General features: G+C 42.3%; 1 protein-coding gene across 1 annotated transcript in view; it reads left to right on the top strand.

Moving 5' to 3' along the window:
• Positions 1-1505: 1505 nt before the first annotated feature.
• The window catches only part of YWHAG (tyrosine 3-monooxygenase/tryptophan 5-monooxygenase activation protein gamma), a 30290-nt gene continuing 9735 nt past the window's right edge, over positions 1506-22060 (top strand). Inside the window, exon 1 of the mRNA XM_069486377.1 lies at positions 1506-1784. Coding sequence (XP_069342478.1) covers positions 1698-1784 — 87 coding nt within the window. The 5' untranslated portion in view covers positions 1506-1697. The remainder of the gene's footprint in view (positions 1785-22060) is intronic.

Raw genomic sequence — 22060 nt, 5'->3', positions numbered from 1 at the left:
GCCTTCTGTCTGCTTTCAGATCCTACAATCCTTTAAGGATTAGGTGGGAAATGGTACCAACTTCCCTGGGGAAGCTTTTCAGAACCTCTTCCTATTCATCCTGAAAGAATTTCTTTGGACAAAATATGTACAGCACTTAACACATTCTGAATTCCTTGAGCACAGGGTTGCTCTAGCATCTAGGATACAGCCTGGAATATCCCGTTACAGAGACTCTTTCATTCTAAGTTCTCACACACACTTCATAATCTCCTCTTTTAGTTTTCACTTATCATTTTCTAACATACCCTACATGTTTATCTTGCCTATTTTCTTGGGCAGGGCTTTTTGTCTGTTTTGCTCACTGCTGTACTTCATTGCTTAGAGGAGTGCTTGGAACATAGCAGGTGCTCAATAGATAACTGTTGAATAAATGAGATAAATAAAATATGCAAAACTATGAGATGTGTGAGCTATGTGGAATGTCTAACAAGGAAGCCTATGAGCACGAAAATGCAAGACTATGACCTCAGTATGTGTGTCTCAAGTGGGGAGGCAAGGGTTGGATAACCAACAACCTCTAGGCACAACCCAATGTTAGGCATGGGGTAGACTTTTGGTATCTGAACTGAATCTTTAGCACCCCACCCTGGAGAGGAAGAAGGGGCTCTTCAGGGTCAGCCTGCAGACAGCTGCATCCTTTCCGGAAATTAAACCAGTATGGCCAGCCGATATTTGTCCATCCATGTTTTCACCTAGTCAGGCCCAAGAACTTCAAGGTGGGGTGGGGAACTGGACCCTTGTGGGTGGAGGGGCTGTCAGTCCCCAGGGTTTGGCTCCGTAATTCGGCCATTCCGCGGGCGGGCCCCACCCTGACAGTTTGGTTCCACAGTGGACATGCCTCCTCTCCTTCCCCTAGCCCGTCCCCCACCATGACCTGTTACTTTAGCTCGGAAACACGGTCTAGGACTGAGGCCCCAGCCCCTCCTCTCGTAATTTCCCGGAGAATATGGGGCGGGGCCGTGAATCAGCACTCGCTCAGATTGATGCAGTCCTCATCCCCGCCAGGGGTCTCCAGCGGCCTCCGGATTAGAACCCCCCCATCCTTCCTGCGCCTGCGCGCTACGTCCGCTGGGAGTTGTAGTCCTGACCGCCCCTTTGTCCTTGGTCTCCTCAACGTGTCAGCCCGCCGCAGGACGAACTACAACTCCCAGGGGCCCACGCGCCGGAGGCCTAGCAGGGCGGGGCCGTGAGGGGGAAGGGCAGAAGGGTGCCCGGAGAAGCTGGAGCGAAGGGCCGGGGGTAAAGTGAAGAAAGGGGAGTGTTGGGGGGCGCTGGGGAAAGCAGGGGGAACTCTCAGAAGCCGGCGGGGGCGAGCCACGTTGAGGAGCAGAAGTCCGAGCTGCGGCTGGTCCCGGGCGGGGCCTGGGCGGGGCGCGCGGGCGAGCGGGCGAGCGGGCGGGGCCGGCTCGCGTCACGCGGCGTGGGCGGGGCTGCAGGGGGTTGTCCGCCCGCGGCACGCACAGCAGCCGCAGCCGCCTTGCGCCCGGTCCCGCGGTCGCAGCTCCAGCCGCCTCCTCTGCGCCGCCGCTGTCGCTTCAGCAGCTCGCTTCGTGGGTCGGTCCCTCCGGCACACGGGCTCCAGCCGCACCGCAGCCGCCCTCCAAGCCCTTCAGGCCGCCCCAGTCTCCTCCTCCGGCCCGACGCAGCCCGCGAAAATGGTGGACCGCGAGCAACTGGTGCAGAAAGCCCGGCTGGCCGAGCAGGCGGAGCGCTACGACGACATGGCCGCGGCCATGAAGAACGTGAGTATCTCCTCCCCTCCCCCCGCCTGGCCCCAGCCCCTCCAGAGACGCGGACATTGGCGTGGAAGGCCCAGGGGCTAGTCGCCTGTCGCTACTGCAGGGTGGCCGCCCCATCACTCTCAGTGAGGGGCTGGGGAGGGTCCTGATAGTGATATGGACCCAGGTTGTGACGCGGGCTCTCTCCAGCCTCCGCGAGGCCCTCCGCGGGCTCGGGTTGGGGCGGGATCTTGCTGGGCTGGTCTCTGGAGCGGGGTCTCTGACCCCCGCTTCTGCGGGTCCGCAGGGGACTTGAGCGGGGGCCGTGCGCATCCTTTGTGCCCCACTTCCCCTCCTCCCAGCCTAGGCGTGGGGGCGGGGGACCGCATGGATGCGGTTCCTCTTTCTCTCCCTGGTGTCTGGGCGGCGCCTTTCCCATTCACTCAGCAGGTCTCCCGGTTTTCCACACCTCCCCCCACCCCCAAATCTTCTCCACTGTCTCTCCTGACAGATCCTTTAGAACCTCCCCAGGAAAAATGTAGGCTCTCCTGAAAACCTGGGCTTAATGGTGCAAAATCGAAACCTCTTTGCTCACGTTTTTCTTAACAAAAGGCTCCTCTTTCTCCATTCCCCAAAGCAAGTCCTCAGGCATTTAGGAAAGGGGAACGTTTGTCTCGCTAGCGTTTTCATTGATTGTTCTCAACATGTCATCTCCATTTTTTCTAATGCTTTTGTATTGAAAAGGGTAGGTATTGCCTTTAAAATAAAGGTTGTGAATTTAGCTGACTGGTTCAATTTGTGACATATGCTGTTTCTTTTTTGAATACAGGCACGCGTCTGTTGAAATTCCTATAAGTTGAAAAAAATATTCTGTCTGATCTGATATTGCAAACAAAGCGGTGGTGGGAGGCAGTCTCAAGTCATTCCAGAAGATTCTGCATTTGTCATATTGCAGAGAGCCTAGACTGGGTGGAGGCTGGGAGGAGTTATTTTAAAGGGGAAAAAGTCTTTTTTAAAAATTTGTTTTGTTGGATATATCAGGCTTTTTAAAAAAGGTAGTGCATCCCCATGCTGATGAAAAGAGAATACTGATCTCCAGTTGTCGCATTTTGTCTGGGATGCAGATTCCTGCTTGTGTTGCACCATTTTGTCACTAATACTACATTTATCTAATGGGTTGTCAACCAGTTTTAATATTAGAGGGGGGAAATATTGAACATTTGTTAAAGGTAGAAAAATTAATGATTTATGTCTCCCACGATCTTAATATTTGACTTCCTGCCTTATGTAACAAAGGTTTTAAAATGCATCTCCAGTGTGAAGTGGATGCAGGAGTGTACCTTGCATGTTAAAATCTTTTAAATAAAGTAGTATAGGTATTACAGATCAATTCTTGAATAACTTTGCTAGTTCTCAAAAGACGATAGTGCCTTTATATTTTAAACCAGCTACATTAACAAAAAGAGGTTTTTATTTTACTAAGAGAAATGGTTCTGAAATTGGGAATACTGCTGTATTAATAGGTGGCCACAGTTGCTGTCTTACATTTTAATGCTCAGATGATGTAAGTTGCACTTTTAATAGGTATCAATATTGGAAATATCTTTAGTTTGTGTTATTTAGATTCTTCTAATTTTTCCATATTTCTAGTTCCACAGGAAAGCGAGTGACCTCGCACCTATATCCATAGCAACCCAGTGATGTCACACACAATGACACAGAGGCTGCAATGCACCTAAGGGCTGGTAGGGAGTTTGCAAATGGCATTTGTCCAAGGTAATGCAGAAATTAGCTGATAAGCCAGGTGGAGTTGAGCACTTCATCTTCCTTCAGATAAGAGTTGATCAAAAAAATAACAATTTCATCTACCTTTAGACATGCGTATCAGTGACCTCTAGATAGGCCTTATTCACCTTCCTATTTCTACTTTTGTCACAAAAGTTTATAAGATGCCTTAATATATTTAAACCTTCATCTCACTTATTTAAAATATTGGACAATGATAGAATAAAAACAAATTTTAAGCAAACATTTTAGGTCAGGATTTGGGAAAGTTGTCTTTTACTATATTTGTGCTTTTGCTTCTTGACAGAAGAACAGAAGAACTGAGAAAAGAACAGTTTGTAAAATAAAAAACCCTTTTCAAACTTGTTTATTGTGACTTTGAAGAAATAGGCTTCCCTCTGACCCTCATTTTCCTCATCTATAAAATGGGACAGTAACTACTTGAAAAAGTTGTAGGGATTAAATAAAGAATGTAGTCGGTTCTCCAAAACAGTAACTAGTTAAACTATTTCTTCTCTTGTTTATGAAAGTCATAATGGAGGATTTGGAAACTACAAAGAAAAAACTCAGTCTTACCGTTCAAGTGAGCTCTTTCTTAAGGCTGAAATCATCCTGATGATAAGAGATTAAAATTTATTTGCATTTAAGGAAATTATCCTAGTAATGGCACTGTTGGGATCTGTGCAAAGGGATTGTTGTATGTAGGTGACCAGGACAGAAATACTGTAATTAATGCAGTATTTTGAAAAGGGGGAAGGAGAAAAGTTAGGTCTTCTAAGACAAATGTTTAGTCTTGCATTTAACTAGAGAGTGAACACCTAGATGATTCCTACTTGTTAGACAATATGGCTTGTCCTTTGGCTTTTTAATAGCCTCTTGAGAAGTTAATATTCTAAGTAGGCTACTGGTACTTGCCTCAGGGGGGAGAAAAAGGTTCTGGGCTACTAAATTTGTTGAAATTACTGGGTTAAGCAATTTAACTCAGTGGGGGCGGGCATGGGTGGCAAAAGGCTATCGTAATTTTATATATGTGTGTATATATATAAATCTTCTTACTGAAATCAATAGACTTTAAAATTCTTACTATCTTAAATATTCCATTTTTCTTGCTAGCTCTTCCAGGAGGCTAGATCAATAGCCATTATCGCTAATGGAGTAATGACACCTCTGCGGGCCCTTCAGAGGTGGAGTTCTGCCAACCATTATTCTAAGTCATGTGGTTTGAATTGTTCTCCTCTTTGGGGTAGAAAGAATACAGCTAACAGTTTGCTTTGTATGTGTTATCCTTCGAAATAATTGAAATGAATATTAAGTGCTTATTCTAATTTAGAAAATCTCATGTGTCTTTTGAATTCTATTGCGATAAAAGATGTTGCTAAACATGCATCCTTATTAGAGTCCTCTGGATTAATGGTACACCCTGGGTGGGATTTCATCTCTAGTACTTGGGGAAGCCTTATTTATTTATGAGGCCAATTTCTAAATTATTATAAATGATTTTGTTTTTATTGAGGTAGAAGTCACATAACATAACCTTAACATAGTCACATAACATAAAATTTCAAGTGTACACTCGAGTGGTGTTTAGTACATTCACAATGTTGTGCAGCCATCACCTCTGTCTAGTTCAAAAAATGAGAAAATGGGATTTTAAAAAAGTGACGCTGGTCTGGACTATGGCTGGCTGGATTTAAAAACACAATTACCAATTCAGGAATGTGTCAATAATGAAGTACCCACAACAGCTCACAGCCAATGATAATTGTTTATCCCTTTGTCTTTGTTTTCTAACATCTCAACCTTTTCAGCATAAACTGAAAAAAGGGACTTAGCTTTAGCTAACTTTGTTGTGTATTTCCATTTAAAAAGTTATAGAACTCAAAAGCCATATAATGTTCACCCAAATAAATAAAAGTAATTTATGTGATGTCTGAGCAAACCATTAACTATTTGGAGATGATGGAAATTTTGCTGGTGTTCTCATGACTCATTTTCAGCCCCAAGGCTGACTTTATTCTAAATGATTTGCCTCCTGTGTGGTGGTTGTGCTCTGATGAACACTATGCGGTACTAAGAGTGGTGAGCTATTCCAGCATGGTGGTCTAAACTGATGGGACACCATTGTATAAGATCCTAAATCCGTTGTTGTCAGGAGCTGAATAAAAAGTGAATGAGAGTTACCATCCTCCCTTATTCTCAGCCCCAATATCACCGGCCCTAACCTTTTATCTGGCAAGGATTATTTCTGTTTTCCTACCAGATTCCATGGAACATGGAAGAGAAGAAGCAAGGACCACTTTATATGTGTAATAGTCAAAGGGAAAAATCACTTTTAGTTTAATAAACCAGTATTTTCTCTTTTGCGTTTTTAAAGCTCCGTTCCATAGCGCTTTACCAGGTATTCCAGCCTATGTAATTAACTGCCAACCCATATTATCTTACTTTAAATTGGCATTTGTAGAAATCTTGGAAATTTTGTTATTTTGCTAAACTTATTTGTACCTTTGAGTGGCAGAAAACTAGTTACATGAAAAGTGATTAAAAAAAGTTCCCCAAAGAAAGCTTTAATTCGAAGATAAATCATTACATAATTGGTTTGATAGCCATGATTTTGTAGAAACAATAAATATTATAAATCTTAGAGACCATTTGCATGAGTCTTTCTTTTCAAAGAACTGGTGAAGTCTAAGCCAAATTACCATCAGCATTTCATTTGTAAGGGTGTGTCCCACAGAAAGAGATACATTAAGTTTGGTTGTGAATAGGTAAGTAGAAAAAGTGTTCTTACAAATGTAGGTTTTTAACATCACATTAAAAATAAAATTCCAAATATAATAATTGGTCATCTTCATTTTTGGCTCGATCTAAAGCCAGTGTTGGTGAGTGAGACCCAGGTACCCAGCTTCCCCTTCTGAACAAGTGTGTCCAGGCTGGGAAAATGACAGTGACAGCAGTGACCAGCTGAACATGTAATGACAGTAGCTGAAGAGGAGTCACTTATCACCCCCCACAGGCGGAGCGTGAAGAGCAGCTGCAGTGGGCAGAGAAGTGAGGAATGGCAGAGGGAGCAAGGGGAAGGCTTCAAAAAGGCGGGTTTCTTTTGAAGCCATAGAGGTCACTTAAATTGCTTTAGCTTACTAAAAGGAATTATTAATACGACATTAAGCTACCATTTTAAAAAAAACCTAGACCTAGGAAACAAAGTTGCCTATGATGTATAGTACTTTACAGATGTAGAACTAAGCTTGAAGTTTTTTTGACTGAATTTGTTCTATGCAGTAGTCCTTTTGTAGCAGTCTCGCATGAAATAGCGAGCACGTCTTTGCACAGAGGTCCAGCATGGATAGCAGCCACGCAAGTCATAACCCCGCACTCCCTGCCAGTGTGCGTTTATGTGAGGGCCTGCCTGGCATGGTTAGGCTATAGTGGGTGGATACTGTTCTCGAGTCATACCCCACTCTTCACATAGGACCTACATCTGGTCTAACTACATCGTATAATAGAAGTAGAGACTAGTTTCTTTCCTACTGGGTTCAAAAAAAATGACCCTGTCTAGAAGGGCAAAGACAACAGGAGAGGAAGATAAGAACAATGGAAAAGGGCGTTCTGAGGCAAGGAAAGCTAGTGGGGACAAGTGAGTAGGAAAGGAATATTCCAGAATATCTTGGATGTTGGAGTGCTTATGCTTGTCTAAGGGAGTCTGGTTTTTGGAAGGGTGTCATCAACAGGATTACTGAAGACAAAAATGTCAGTGCCTTTAGGATGCTAGAAATTTGGGGGTAGGGGGATGACAAGAATCACCATAAATGGTTAACATTCAGGAATATTTCCATAATGTCTCTTTCTACAGTTTTTAGTTTGCTTTTATACCTTGCCATTTTTCACTTGACATTATTTCAATATTTTCTTCTGTCATTAGTATTTTTGGTGACTGAATAATCCTGTGGATGTGTCATAATTTAATTTTTTTATTTAGCATTTAGGATGTTTTCCAAATTTACATTTATTTATTTATATTTTTGAGACGGAGTCTTGCTCTGTTGCCGGGCTAGAGTGCCGTGGCGTCAGCCTAACTCACAGCAACCTCAAACTCGTAGGCTCAAGCAATCCTATTGCCTCAGCCTCCCGAGTAGCTGGGACTACAGGCATGTACCACCATGCCTGGCTAATTTTTTCTATATATTTTTAGTTGTCCGGTTAATTTCTTTCTATTTTTTAGTAGAGACGGGGCCTCGCTCTTGCTCAGGCTGGTCTCGAACTCCTGACCTTGAGCGATCCTCCCACCTCGGCCTCCTAGAGTGCTAGGATTACAGGTGTAAGCCGCCACGCCTGGCCTACATTTATAAATATTGATATCAATGCAGAGGGTTATTTGTGATGATTTTTCAAATTTTAGATGGTTGGAAAGTGATAGACATTCAATAAGCTCCTCCAGTACGATGTGGTTATGTCCCTATAAACCAATTGTTAAGTCGAGGAGCATCTGGAATCTTTGTGGCTAAAGCTTTAAACACAATTTATGCATTTAAGACACATTAAAAAGTGGAATTATTGAAAAAATAGATAATTTTTAAGGCTCTCACTTGTACTGAGTACTGTCTCTTAAAAGTTTTGAAAAAGGTAGGGCGTGGTGGCTCATGCCTGTGATCCCAGCACTTTGGGAGGCTGAGGGAGGAGCTCTTGAGCCCAGGAGTTCGAGGCTGCAGTGAGCTATGATCTGCCACTTCACTCCAGTCTGGCTGACAGAGTGAGACTCTGTCTCTACCAAGAAAAAAATTGGGGGGGCATCTCTCGTCCGTGCTGGAGTGCCGTGGTGTCAGCCTAGCTCAGGCAACCTCAAACTCCTGGACTCAAGTGGTCCTCTTGTCTCAGCCTCCCGAGTAGCTACCATGCCCAGCTAATTTTTTCTATTTTTAGTTGCCTGGCTAATTTTTGCTATTTTTAGTAGAGATGGGGTCTTGCTCTTGCTCAGGCTGGTCTCCAACTCCTGACCTCAAGCAATCCTCCTGTCTCGGCCTCCCAGAAAAAAATTTTTTGGAAAAATTTAATTGTTTGTATAGGTATTACATACAAATGGTTTAAAATTTGAAAGGCACCCATTGCCCTTTCTACTCTAGAAAGATGACATTGAAGCAGAGCGGAGGTTGACTGTTAGCTTACGTGGGCAAGGCCCCCAACTCCCTCTTGTTTCTTTCTTGTGGTTGGAATGGTTGCTTTTTCTTTTTCTTTTACTACTGAAACTTTCAAACATACGAAAATAAGGATGAATAATACAATAAATCTCCGTATACCCAGTTTCACCGTTTTTTCAGCATATTGGCCAGTTTTTGTATTTAAATGCTTTTCTACTCTTCTTGCCTCCTTTGGGATAATTTACCATTTTGGAAGATGACTTTTTATCTACCTAAAGTTATTCCTATTGGCCACAAATGCTCAAATTACTGGCAAAATCTCTTTACATTCACATTTGGCAACCTCAAAGTGTAGTTTCTTGCATAAGCATTTATTTAATCCAGATGGCTGGTAACAGTTTTTTCCCTGATTTTTAAAGGAGCGCTTCCTTTAAATTGATAGCCGAGCACTGCCTCCCTCAGCCTTGACTCCGTGGGGGGACAAAAGGTGGCGGGTCGTGAGTGGGTAGAGAAAAGATGGTGTTGCACTCGTGGGTTAAAGGAAGAGTTCTGCTACCATCACAGGACTGTTCTGGCCCCCCCATTTTTAACAGGCAATTCTGTTGCTTTTGATAATCACTAATTTGATAGAAGAGCTAACACCCAGTTTTTGTTGGGGGCTGTGTGAATAAGCCAGTTTGGTTTTGTTGCCTGCCAAACACTTTATTTTTAAATTCATTTTATTTTATTTTATTTTATTTGAGATAGAGTCTCACTCTTTCACCAGGCTAGAGTGCAGTGGCATCATCAGAGCTCATTGCAACCTCAAACTCCTGGGTTCAAGTGATCCTCCTACCTTGGCCTCCCAGAGTGCTAGGGTTACAGGTGTGAGCCAACTGTGCCCAGCCCCAAATATTTTTTAAAAAATAATTTTTGCCTTAGTAGTATACTCTGTGACTGTGTCATAGAGTTTAAACATGTGTGTACATATATAAATAAAATAATGCTTTGTGTGTATGTGTAAATAAATATACATAGTCTAGGCCCAGACAGCCCAGGTTTGAATCCATGTTAAGAAGTGTAGAGCTGACCAATTTAATGATTTTTCATGATTTGATGATCTTGCAGAAAGTGACTAGATTTTTGGAACTAGATCCATTATTGAGGAAGGAAAAACAATATGGTAAACTTCAAGCAGAGCTACAGTAACAGATTAAATTTTAAAAATATATTTTAAATATAGTTTAAAATATTATTTTTACTGACTATTTAGAACTGTGGCACATAGATCCTCAAATACATTGGCTGAATGAGTTATGACTAGCTCTTATTTTGGTTTTATGGTGCCTTGTGTTTTGATCTGGGTTTTCTCTGTTCATCTGGCTGTGTGTGTGTGTGTGAGAATTAATAAATGATGACTAAAGATTCTTTAGCAAGTGTTGATATCTGTTGTAAAAATTTAAGTCAGTACCATTATTTACTGAGCTGTTGCAGCATAGCATTACTCCAAAATGTTGATGAGTTCACTTAAGTATTGGGGCCACAATGGAAAACTTAGCGTACTTTTTAGTGAAATTTTTTTTTTTAACGTTTGTTCTGGAAATTTCTGCACTGACCAAAATCTTTAGAAGATTTTGAATTACACACTATTAGATAAAATACTGCAATGTAGTTTGACATATGCTGTCACCTTGGGAAACACTTTTATATACTTTTCCCATTTAATTTCACAACAGTTTTATAATGTGATATTATTCCCATTTTATAGGTAGAACGGTTTGATTTGCCTAAGGCTTGAGGTAAAAGTGTTTTTTCCCCTAAATCTAAGGTTCTTGTTAAAAAGTTTTTTTAATTTTCAAAAAGGGGTCACAGGTAAAGTGGATGTTTTAGCTGTGGTCTCAATTGATCTATTTTTATTAATTTTGGTATATGTTCAGTTTGCAGAAGCATGGAAAATCCTTCAAGCTATGGTATATTTGATGAATTTTCCATTTAGTTGACCTTGAGACAGTGGTGTGTAGTCTAGGTTTAGATACAGTAGGACAAATTTCCTTTAGACCCAGTCCTAAGATATATTACTCAATATAAGTGTAATCTGGTTTCTTTTAGAAAACGTCATTTGATCTCATGATTGCAGTATGTTTTAAGTATCATTTAACAAAGGAGTACTTGAAATTTTTAACAGGAGGTAAGTGCTGTGGTTTTGCTATTGGAGTGTTCCAGGTATTGCCAGGAGGTGAAAGGATGGCTCTCAGAACTGAATGGAAGCTTACACCTCACTCAAGAAATAGATCTGGGAGGAAGATAATAACTTTTTTGTATAGCAAAAGCAATATGGTTTTGTGTGGAATTCACAAGCTGGAGTATGGAACATGTTTTGAGAGGATTTAGGTGAAGGTGAATGGAAGAAAGAGGCTAATTTTTATATTTTATATAAAATATTTTTGGAGGCATTTGAATATCTTGTAGACATTCCAGGGAGGTGGGAGAAATGAATGATATTGATTTAAAATCACATAGAGAAGATAGAGTTGTGATGTGGGTATTGTTGAACATTTGTGGGGATATTCCACTGAAAAAATGGAGGTAATTTCAGAGTGCTGTGAATCACGGGACATTCAGTTCACACTGGGCATCAGGGAAGATTTCTTAGAGGAAGTGATGCCTGAGCAGTGTGTTTTTTTGGGGTTTGAGGGAGGGGGAATGGTTGGAGGAAGGAATATCCAGGCGAAGGGAATAGCATCGTTTTCTTGTGGGTTTTTTTTTTTTTTTTTTTTTTTGAGACAGTGTCTTGCTCTGTTGCCCGGGCTAGAGTGCCGTGGTGTAATCATAGCTCACTGCAACCTCACAGTCCTGGGCTCAAGTGATCCTCCTGCCTCAGCCTCCCAAGTAGCTGGGCACACCACAATGCTTAGCTGGGGCTAAGGTGTTTTTGTTTTTGTCTTTTTGTAGAGATGGGGGTCTCCCTCTTGCACAAGCTGGAATAGCATATTTAATTTCAGGATGTAGAAGGAGCAGGAATCTTTTGCATGATTCATTTATCCACTGTCAGTTGCATTCAGGGGATGCTGCAGTGGTGTGCGTTTGAGGGGGTAGCAGTAAATGAATCTAAAGAGGTTAATAGGCCGGGCGTGGTGGCTCACGCCTGTAATCCTAGCACTCTGGGAGGCCGAGGCGGGTGGATCGCTCGAGGTCAGGAGTTCAAGACCAGCCTGAGCAATGAGCGAGACCTCGTCTCTACTAAAAATAGAAAGAAATTATCTGGCCAACTAAAATATATATAGAAAAAAAAAATTAGCCGGGCATGGTGGCGCATGCCTGTAGTCCCAGCTACTCGGGAGGCTGAGGCAGTAGGATTGCTTAAGCCCAGGCGTTTGAGGTTGCTGTGAGCTAGGCTGACACCACGGCACTCACTCTAGCCTGGGCAACAAAGCGACACTCTGTCTCAAAAAAAAAAAAAAAAAAAAGAGGTTAATAGGAACCAGTTTGTGGAGGGCCTTGTAGAGTTTTGTTTGTTTGTTTTTCCTTAAGCTATGGAGAGTCATTTTAGGCTAAAGAGGATCATAATCTAATTTTTGTTCTGGACAGATCACAGGCAGCAATGTGGAAATTGAATAGGAGCGGACAATGAGGCAGTCCAGGAGGGAGACTGATGAGTTCAAGATTGCAGGGCTGAGTACGTGGACAAGGACCTAGAGGGTAGGTTTGAGTGGGAGACATGGATGGCTGGAGATGGCAGAAAGGAGGGAAAGTGATGGAAAAGATTAATTCAGTTGTGGTCATGTTGAGGTTGGGGAAACATTTAAGTGGAGACAAATTCACTTGGCTACAGTGAAAGGCACTTAGGACAATCTGGCACAGTGTAAGTACTCAGCATTACCTATTATTAGTTCATTAAGTAAACAGATATTTAGGACCCACTAATAACCGGGCTGGTCTGAGAGCTGGAGAATGTAATCCCCCTGCCCTCATGGAACTGACATTCTAGTGGGAATCTTCTGTCGGTGGCAGTTGAAAGCTTTCGCATAATAAGATCACCTAGGGAAAATGTAGAGTTGAGTTCAGAATGTGAAGCCCTGGGGAACGGTTGGCACTTAAGTAGTGGCTGGAATGTGGAAGAAAAGACAGGAAAGAATGTGCAAAGAGGAGGAGCGTGGTCATCAGTTAGATTATTTTGTGAATTAGGATTTAAGGTGAAGACAAAGAATGCTGGATTCGTGCATAGGAAGACAATTTGATGACTTTAGAGTGATTACAGTGGTAGTGAGGAGTCAGTAAAAGATTGCAGAGATGGTAACAAGTTTAGAATTATTTCCAGAACCTTGATTTTGAAGGAAACAGGAAGTGATGGGATCAAAAGGCATTGTTTATTTTAAACCTGAAGGTGGACTGTATGTCAAGAGGAAAGAGTAGGAGAGGGGAGAATACAGGAAAGAGAATGACCAATGGGAATACACAGGGAAGAAACACCTTTTTTGGCCCTCAGAGAAGAGGCAGTGTTAGGTGTAGTTATTTGTGGACAAAACCCCTTAAAATTGGCTTAACTAGTGACCACGTTCCTCTGTGAAGAGGCAGGAGTGACCTAGGATTGTCAGGCAGCTTGTAGTGACGCCAAATGTAGTTCTCTTCCTCCCTCGCTCCCCTAGATCTTGGGCATTTGAGTGTTTTAGGGGTGGTGTAGCAGACTGACAAGCACAAGAAAGTTGATATTAATAATTGAATTGATGGATCTTGATGAACCTTGGAAGGAAGGAATAAAGCTTGGGGGAACAGGCTGGGGGAAGCATGATGTAGGGTTCAAGAGTGAGTCCAGTAGGCAGAAGTGGGGACTGCCCACTATAACTACTGGAAGTTATAAGAGTTTGATTTTAAAAGCGATGATTCTGAGTAAGGTCAAGGGTGTGGTTTGGGGTGAGTTGTCAGATTTGATGAGTTCATTAAACTAATGTTTATAATTAATTTTTGAGAATACCCTTGGTATAATAGAAGTAGAACCAGGGGTCTGGAACCAGGTAAACAATTCCATAGAAAGTGAAAATGACATTGATTCCACAAGAAATTGTAGAAGCAAAGAAAAGACCTGAAAAAGGAGCTTGTTACGAAGAAGTCAGTATGGGTGTGTTTAAGAACATTTTTGAGTAATTTTGATTTAACTAATTTTGGAATAGGGTTATTTGACTAGCCAAGGGAGAATTAAAACATAGTCTATCTGGAGTTTTTCAAGACATTTGATTCTTTCTGCAGAGCTTTGCCATATTCCTATTTGTTTTGTTTAATTTCAATAGATTAGGGGGTACAAGCGGTTTTTTGTTACATGGATGAACTATTTAGTGATGAAGTCAAGGCTTTTAGTGTACCTGTCACCCAAGTAATGCACATTGTACCCTATTCCTAATGTTAAAAGTGAGATCAGACTGGAGCAGTGGGTGAATCTGGGCAAATAAAATGTCCTTATTTTTGCTTAAAGTCCTGTACCTTGGTCCCACAGTTCAGCTGTTCATTTCATTGGTGTAGATGGTACTTAACAATAGCGCTTGTGGGGGAAAATAGATACAGGGCTTTGACTGACATCTCAATAGGAATTGTGTATGATTTGATTTTCAAAAGTCATTTGATTTTGGAGCTGTGAAACACACTGTTTAAAACAAGTATATTAGTTAACATTAATTTTTGCTTGTATCAAACTACCCAAAAGAAATATTTGTTATTTGTCCCAATTCAGCAGGTTGGCTGAGTAGCTGCTCTAGGCCAGCTCCGCTGGGGCTGGATGAACTGTAGTGGCCTCACCCACATAGTCTGTCACCTCCAGGTTAACCCAGGCTGCTTTGTGTGGTGGTGGAAGGTTCCCAGCAGCAAGTCCCAGTGCACAAGGCTCGCTTGCTTGGTACTTGCCAAGGTTCCATTAGCCAAGACATGTCACATGACCAAGCTCAGATTGCAGGGGTGGAGAAATACATTCCACCTCTTGATGGAAGCAGCAGCAAAATCATATTGAAAAGGAAGGGAAGTGGGGAGGAATTATCAGAGCCATTTTTACAAACAGTCTAGGCTGGGTACATCATGTATAGATTCATGTCACTCAACAGACATTCAGGGCCGGGCGTGGTGGCTCACGCCTGTAATCCTAGCACTCTGGGAGGCCGAGGCGGGTGGATCGCTCGAGGTCAGGAGTTCGAGACCAGCCTGCGTAAGAGCAAGACCCCGTCTCTACTAAAAATAGAAAGAAATTATATGGACAACTAAAAAATATATATACAAAAAATTAGCCGGGCATGGTGGCGCATGCCTGTAGTCCCAGCTACTCGGGAGGCTGAGGCAGTAGGATCGCTTAAGCCCAGGAGTTTGAGGTTGCTGTGAGCTAGACTGACGCCACGGCACTCACTCTAGCCCGGGCAACAGAGCGAGACTCTGTCTCAAAAAAAAAAAACAAAAAAAACCAGACATTCAGAAGAGGCTATTCATTGGTGATTCACATGTCTGAGTTCTGTTATAGGGGTAGCGTATGAGCATTGTGTAAATGTGAAAAAGCAGGGAGGGAGATAAGTAACAGGAGAAAGAGTTTGAGTATCATGACCTGGATATTGATAACCTGCAGCAGGATTTTTCTACCTCTAATATTGACATTTGGACCAGATTATGCTTTGCTATTGCTGGGGGACTGTCCTGTGCATTGTAGAATCTTCACCAGCATCCCTGGCCTCTACCCAATAAAGTATATCTCAGTAAAGCTGTTTTTAAAAACAGCTGCAGCACTACAACATAGTTTGTTTTGTTTGTTTTGAGATAGAGTCTTGCTCTGTCACCCTGGCTAGAGTGCAGTGGCGTCATCATAGCTCACTGCAACCTCCAACTCCTGGGCTCAGGCGATTTTCCCGCCTCAGCCTCCCGGATAGCTGGGACTACAGGTGCGAGCCACCACGCCTGGCTAATTTTTTCTATTATTAGTAGAGACAGGGTCTCCCTCTTGCACAGGCTGGTCTCAAACTCCAGAGCTCAAGTGATCTTCCCGCCTCGGCCTCCCAGAGTGCACATTGTAGGTTATGCAGCAATTTTTACACACAGCCGCTTGTTTAATTTTTCTGGTAGGAAAATCCTCCCTCCCACCACCCCCAAAAACAGATCCATGATAAAACTAGTAATTATAAATACTAGGTCATTTGTTTGATGAGTTCAGAAAATAGCTGGCTGAGGTTTGAAGTGATATTCTGAATAGCAGGCTGAAGGGTTCTGACAAACTGCAGCACATTGTGGAGAAGAGTCGGGGTGGTGTGGGGACTTGTAACCAGGTCATAGAAATGGTAGAATTAGAGAAGACCCAGGGAAATGTTGAACTAACTTCATCAGTTTTCAAGAAATGATTCTGGCCTTCAAGGGATAAAATTCTTAAGGCTGGCAAATGGCAGTTGTAGGGATAAACTTTGCCTTACTGTGAAATCAAATACTTATTAATCTCTGAAGGTGGAATGAGTTCTGAAGGTGGCTGAGTTCTCACGCAGGTGTGCAGGTGGAGGGTCAAAGACCTTCACTAAGAGGTGGTAAGAGGGCAGGAAGTGCTGATTTGGGGATGTGTATGTGTGTAGATTGCATTTCGGAGAGTGAGTTATCTTAGTATGTTTTTCTTCTTTTTTAGATAGTGGTAGGATTGAAGGCTTCCATTGGGTATTGAAAAATACCCACGGTGGGGGATGTAAATTTCTTACTCTTTTTTTTTTTTTTTCATCTTTGCTTTTTGACACCCATGCAATAAATGGAAAAAGTCCCTCTTGTTCTCCTTTTTGGAGAGGATATTGAGAAATATAACCTACATTAGACTACATAGATGTTTATGTGAAGTCACAAGGGGAGAATTAAATACAAGAGCCAGAGGTCTGTGTTCTATTATAGTGGGTTTTCTTTGTGTAAGTGCATGAAATATTTGGAATTCTGAACTCATCAAACAAATGAGCTAATATAATCGTTGGTATGTGTGAAAATGCTATATAAACAATAGTATAGGGCAGCAATTTTTTATGGTTTTATTGAGATATAATTCACATACCATACAATTCACCCAATTAAAGGGTACAATTTAATGGTTTTTAGTATGTTCAGTTGTGTAACCATCACCACAGTAAGTTTTAGAACATTTGCATCAATCCAAAAAGAAACCCTGCCTCCCCATCCCCCACAAAAAAGAAACCAGACCTAAGTTGCCACTAATCTGCTTTCTTTTTCTATAGATTTGCCTATTCTGGACATTTCATATAACTGGAATCTTGAAATATTTGGTCTTTTTTGACTGGCTTCATTTATTTAGCAAAATGTTTCCCAGATCATCCATGTAGCATGTATCAGTGAGTGCGTCATTTCTTTTTATGCCTGAGTGTATTCCACTGTATGGCTGGCACTACATTGTGTTTATCCCTTCATCATTTGATGGACATTTGGATTGTTTCTGCTTCCTGGCTGTTATGATTAATGATTCTATGAACATTCATCTACAAGATTGTGTACGGATGTTATGTTTTCATTTCTCTTGTACGTACCTTGGAGTGGAATTACTGAGTCATATGCTAACTCAGCATTTTGAAGAACAATGCTATAGTTCTTAACCTGGAGAAATAGATACGTGTGGTTCCCATGCCGTACTGGTCTGAATCTTCAAGGGGCAGAGCTGCCTGGGAGAGTATTTTATACAAAGCTTCCCCTCCTTTGTTGAGAACTAGTTGTATAGTGGAAAGCATGTGGGGTGTTGAGCCAATAGATTTGGGTTCTGTTCTTGGGCTCTGAGCCTTCATTTTCTTATCTTTAGAATGGGAATAATAATATTTAATCATAAATGATTTTCTGGAGGGTTAGAAGAGGAATTATAATTTTGTTGAAGAATCCATTTCTGATTACAAAAGTTTATTAGAAAACTATGGAATAGAGGAATACTTAACAAGATAGAGAAAAATACAGTTTAAACCAAGAATTAATATTTAAGAAGGAAACACTGGAAATAGTCCCATTAAATTCAAAACAAAACAAAAATGCTCATAAGCAAAAGTGTTATTGACATGGTCATTGTCCATGTAGTAAGATGTGATACAGGTATAAGAGGTATAATTACAGGAAGGGACAAGTGATATTTGGAAACCATAAGAGAATAAACTGGGAAAATATTAGAATTGTTAGTTCACCAAAACAGGGCTGAACTGTACCGTTGACCCTTGGACAATGCAGGGGTGAGGAGCGCAGTCATAAATCAGTATATAACTTTTTTTTTTTTTTTTTTTTTTGAGACAGAGTCTCACTCTGTTGCCCAGGCTAGAGTGAGTGCCGTGGCCTCAGCCTAGCTCACAGCAACCTCAAACTCCTGGGCTCAAGCAATCCTCCTGTCTCAGCCTCCCGAGTAGCTGGGACTATAGGCATGCACCACCATGCCCGGCTAATTTTTTCTCTCTCTCTCTATATATATATATTTTTTTTAGCTGTCCATATAATTTCTTTCTAGTTTTAGTAGAGATGGGGTCTCGCTCTTGCTCAGGCTGGTCTCGAACTCCTGAGCTCAAATGATCCGCCCACCTCGGCCTCCCAGAGTGCTAGGATTACAGGCGTGAGCCACCGCGCCCGGCCAGTATATAACTTTTGATTCCTCCTAAATTTACTAATAGCCTACTGTTGATTAGAAGCCTTACTGATAACACGAACAGTTGATTAACACGTATTTTGCATGTTACGTGCATAAGCTGGAGAAAAGAGTGTTATTAAGAAAATCATAAGGAAGAGAAACTATTAACATATTTACTTTTCATTAAGTGGAATTGGATCATCATAAAGGTCTTCATCCTTATTGTCTTCATGTTGAGTGGGCGGAGGTGGAGGGATTGGTCTCGCTGTCCTGGATAGTAGAAGCAGAAGGAAATCTGTATGTAAGTGGACCCGTGCAGTTCAAACCCATGCAGTCTGAGGATCAACTGTGCAGTATATATTCTATATACCAGCCCTAATTTGTTGTTGTTTTTGTTTTTGTTTTTGTTTTTTTTGAGACAGAGTCTTGGCTCTGTCGCCTGAGCCAGGTTAGAGTGCCATGGGGTCAGCCTAGCTCACAGCAACCTCAAACTCCTGGGTTCAGGCGATTCTCCTGCCTCAGCTTCCCGAGTAGCTGGGACTATAGGCGCGTGCCACCGCACATGGCTAATTTTTTCTATTTTTAGTAGAGACGGGGTCTTGCTCTTGCTCAGGCTGATCTGGAACTCCTGAGCTGAAGTGATCCTCCCACCTCAGCCTCCCAGAGTGCTAGATTACAGGCGTGGGCCACCGTGCCCAGCCAAACCAGCCCTAATTTGTGTAAGGATATAATGAAGGATTTTTATATAACTGAGTTTAAAGAAATTGGTTTTTTTTTTGTTTTTTTTTTTTTTTGAGACAGAGTCTCACTTTGTTGCCCAGGCTAGAGTTAGTGCCGTGGCATCAGCTTAGCTCACAGCAACCTCAGACTCCTCGGCTTAAGCGATCCTACTGCCTCAGCCTCCCTAGTAGCTGGGACTACAGGCATGCGCCACTATGTCCGGCTAATTTTTCTATATATATTCTTAGTTGTCCATATAATTTCTTTCTATTTTTAGTAGAGACGGGGTCTCGCTCTTGCTCAGGCTGGTCTCGAACTCCTGACCTTGAGCGATCCACCCGCCTCGGCCTCCCAGAGTGCTAGGATTACAGGCGTGAGCCACCGCGCCCGGCCAGAAATTGGTATTTTTTATGGAAGTTGAGTAGTGAGCACAAAGCAGAAAAGTGTGGGTCTGAGTTAGTTGTATACATCCACAAACTTGGGTAGGGGTGGGTGTTTTGTTTTGTCTTACCTTCCTCAGACAGGGTTGTCTCCCTCAGTCGCCCAGGCTCACTGTGGCCTTGAACTCCTGGGCTCAAGTGATCTTCCTGCCTCAGCTGCCTCCTGAGTAGCTGGGACTACAGGTGTGAAGAACCACACCCAGCTAATTTTTTTTTGTTTTTTGTAGAGACGGGGTCTCACTATGTTGCCGGGGCTGGTCTGAAACTCCTGTTCTCAAGCGATCCCCCTGCCTTGGCTTCCTAGGATGTGCCTGGCCCATAAACTTGTTTACATAAAACTGCTGGCTTTGGACTTTTTTTGAAAACTTGGTTTTCACAATTGGATTTAAACTTTAATTGTGAGTATGAATAACAGGGTGAATTGTGGAAAGGGTTTATTTGAATAGGTGCTATTGGTACCTGCTACAAAATTCAACCCAATCAACCTTGACTGCTTCCCAGCCTGTTTTCAGACCCTCCTAGAAGTACACTGAATATACAAGTAATTTTTTTTTTTTTTTTTTTTTTTTGACAGAGTCTCGCTCTGTTGCCCGGGCTAGAGTGAGTGCCGTGGCATCAGCCTAGCTCACAGCAACCTCAAACTCCTGGGCTTAAGCGATCCTACCACCTCAGCCTCCTGAGTAGCTGGGACTACAGGCATGCGCCACCATGCCCGGCTAATTTTTTCCTATATATATTTTAGTTGGCCAGAAAATTTCTTTCTATTTTTAGTAGAGACGGGGTCTCGCTCTTGCTCAGGCTGGTCTTGAACTCCTGACCTTGAGCAATCCACCCGCCTCGGCCTCCCAGAGTGCTAGGATTACAGGCGTGAGCCACCGCACCCGGCCTTACATGTAATTTTTAATGGCTGTCTAGAATTCCGTGGTGTGCATAAATCATCTAACTAGTCCCCATAAATCAAAGATTGTTTAGGTTGTTCCAGACTAGCTGTTAAAAATAATGCAGTGCAATCCTTAGAAATGGAATTGCAGGGTCCACAGGTCTTTGAACATTTGTAATTTTGATAGTCCTTTCCAAATTGTCCTCCAAAAAGGAATCAATTTACACTTTCCAACAATGGATAAGAGTGCCTGTTTATGCACACTGTTATCTTCACAGTGAGTGAGTCATTAGACTTTAAACTTTGGCCATGTAATAGGAGAAAAATTAACATTTGTAGTGAATGAGGTTGGGCATTTTTTCTATTTTTATTTTCTCTGAACTGCCCATTCTTTTTGCCGATTTTTCTGTTTTGGTTGATCTTATAAATTCTTTGGAGGTTTTTATATATTAGAGAAATTAGCCCTTTCTTTGCGATGTTGCAGTATTTACATCGTCAGAGACTCAGCATAGGAGAAAGAGTACATGATTTGAAGCCAAAGCGGTCGAGTTTGTTTCCCAGCTGTGCTGTGTGTTTATGGTGTGACTTTGGGGGAAAGTCATTTCATTCCTCTGAGTCATGCCTGTGAGTGTAATACCCACCTTGAATATGGTAGTTGTGAAGAGAAGGTAAGACTTGGTGGCTGTCAGCAAAACCCAGGTTCTCACCCAGTTCTCTCACCTTGGACCTTGAGCTTGGCTCTGAATATGCCGTGGATGCTTCCTGATTCTTACAGGATGTTCCTCTTCCTGGAGTTTCCCTTTTGTGCAATTTTTATCCAGGGCAATTGCTGCTGGGAAAACTGAGCTAAAGTTTACTTTCTAATTAAAATTTCCTCTAAGCTTTCCAGACAGCTTTGCTACCTTAAAGATACCTCTGTGACGGATACTGTCCTCCTTGTAGACTGAGTACCTTGAGCATGTATGTCTCACTAATTTGCCTTCAGCACAGTGTTGTACTGTGTGACATACTTACTAGATGCTCCATGAATGCTTGGTGAATTATTTGATAAGTAGTGGCCTTGTCATCAGACCTTATAGGACATGTTAATCAAGTTTTCTAGAATGAATTTGTGTTGGGGGTCCCCAAGAGTACCTGGGTCCCTTAGGTTCAGTGATTTTCTGGGACTTAGCATATAGTTGTACTCACAGCCATGATTTGTTCCAGTGAAATTATGCAAAGCTAAATCGGCAAAGGGAAAAAGGTGCATGGAATGAAAATCAGAGGAAACCGGGCACAACTTTCAAGAGTCCTCTCCCAGGGACGTCAAACAGGATGCACTTAATTGCCCCCCCCCACCCCCTCCAGCAAGTTATGACAACATGTGAGAAATGTTGTCTACCAGAGAAGCCTGTTAGAGACTCAATGGCCAAAGGTTTTACTGGGGTGGTTGTGTAGGCTACCCTCTGCTTACTGGCCCATACCAAAATTTCTGCTTCTTCCCAGTTGGAAAATAGGTGTTTAGCACAAACCACATTGTTTGCCCAGTTTAAGGACAGGAAGCCATTGCTATCTGGGAATGGCGGGAACCCGCCCTGTGTCCAGATTCTCAGGTACCAGCCAAGGGCCGGCCTTGCACGTGGCCTTTCTAAAGCCGGCAGTCTCAAGCCTGCTGTGTTAAAACTCTTCCCTACACGGGATAGAATTCAAGTTTAAAGCATCTTACTCAGATATGCCAGATATGACTAAACATTATTTTCAAAATTTTTAGCTTATTATTTAGAAGAATAGGT

This window comes from Eulemur rufifrons, chromosome 14 (genome assembly GCF_041146395.1).
Source record: "Eulemur rufifrons isolate Redbay chromosome 14, OSU_ERuf_1, whole genome shotgun sequence".
Taxonomy (NCBI): Eukaryota; Metazoa; Chordata; class Mammalia; order Primates; family Lemuridae; genus Eulemur; species Eulemur rufifrons.
Note: the sequence above shows the minus strand (reverse complement) of the source record. Positions and strands in the feature narration are given on the sequence as shown.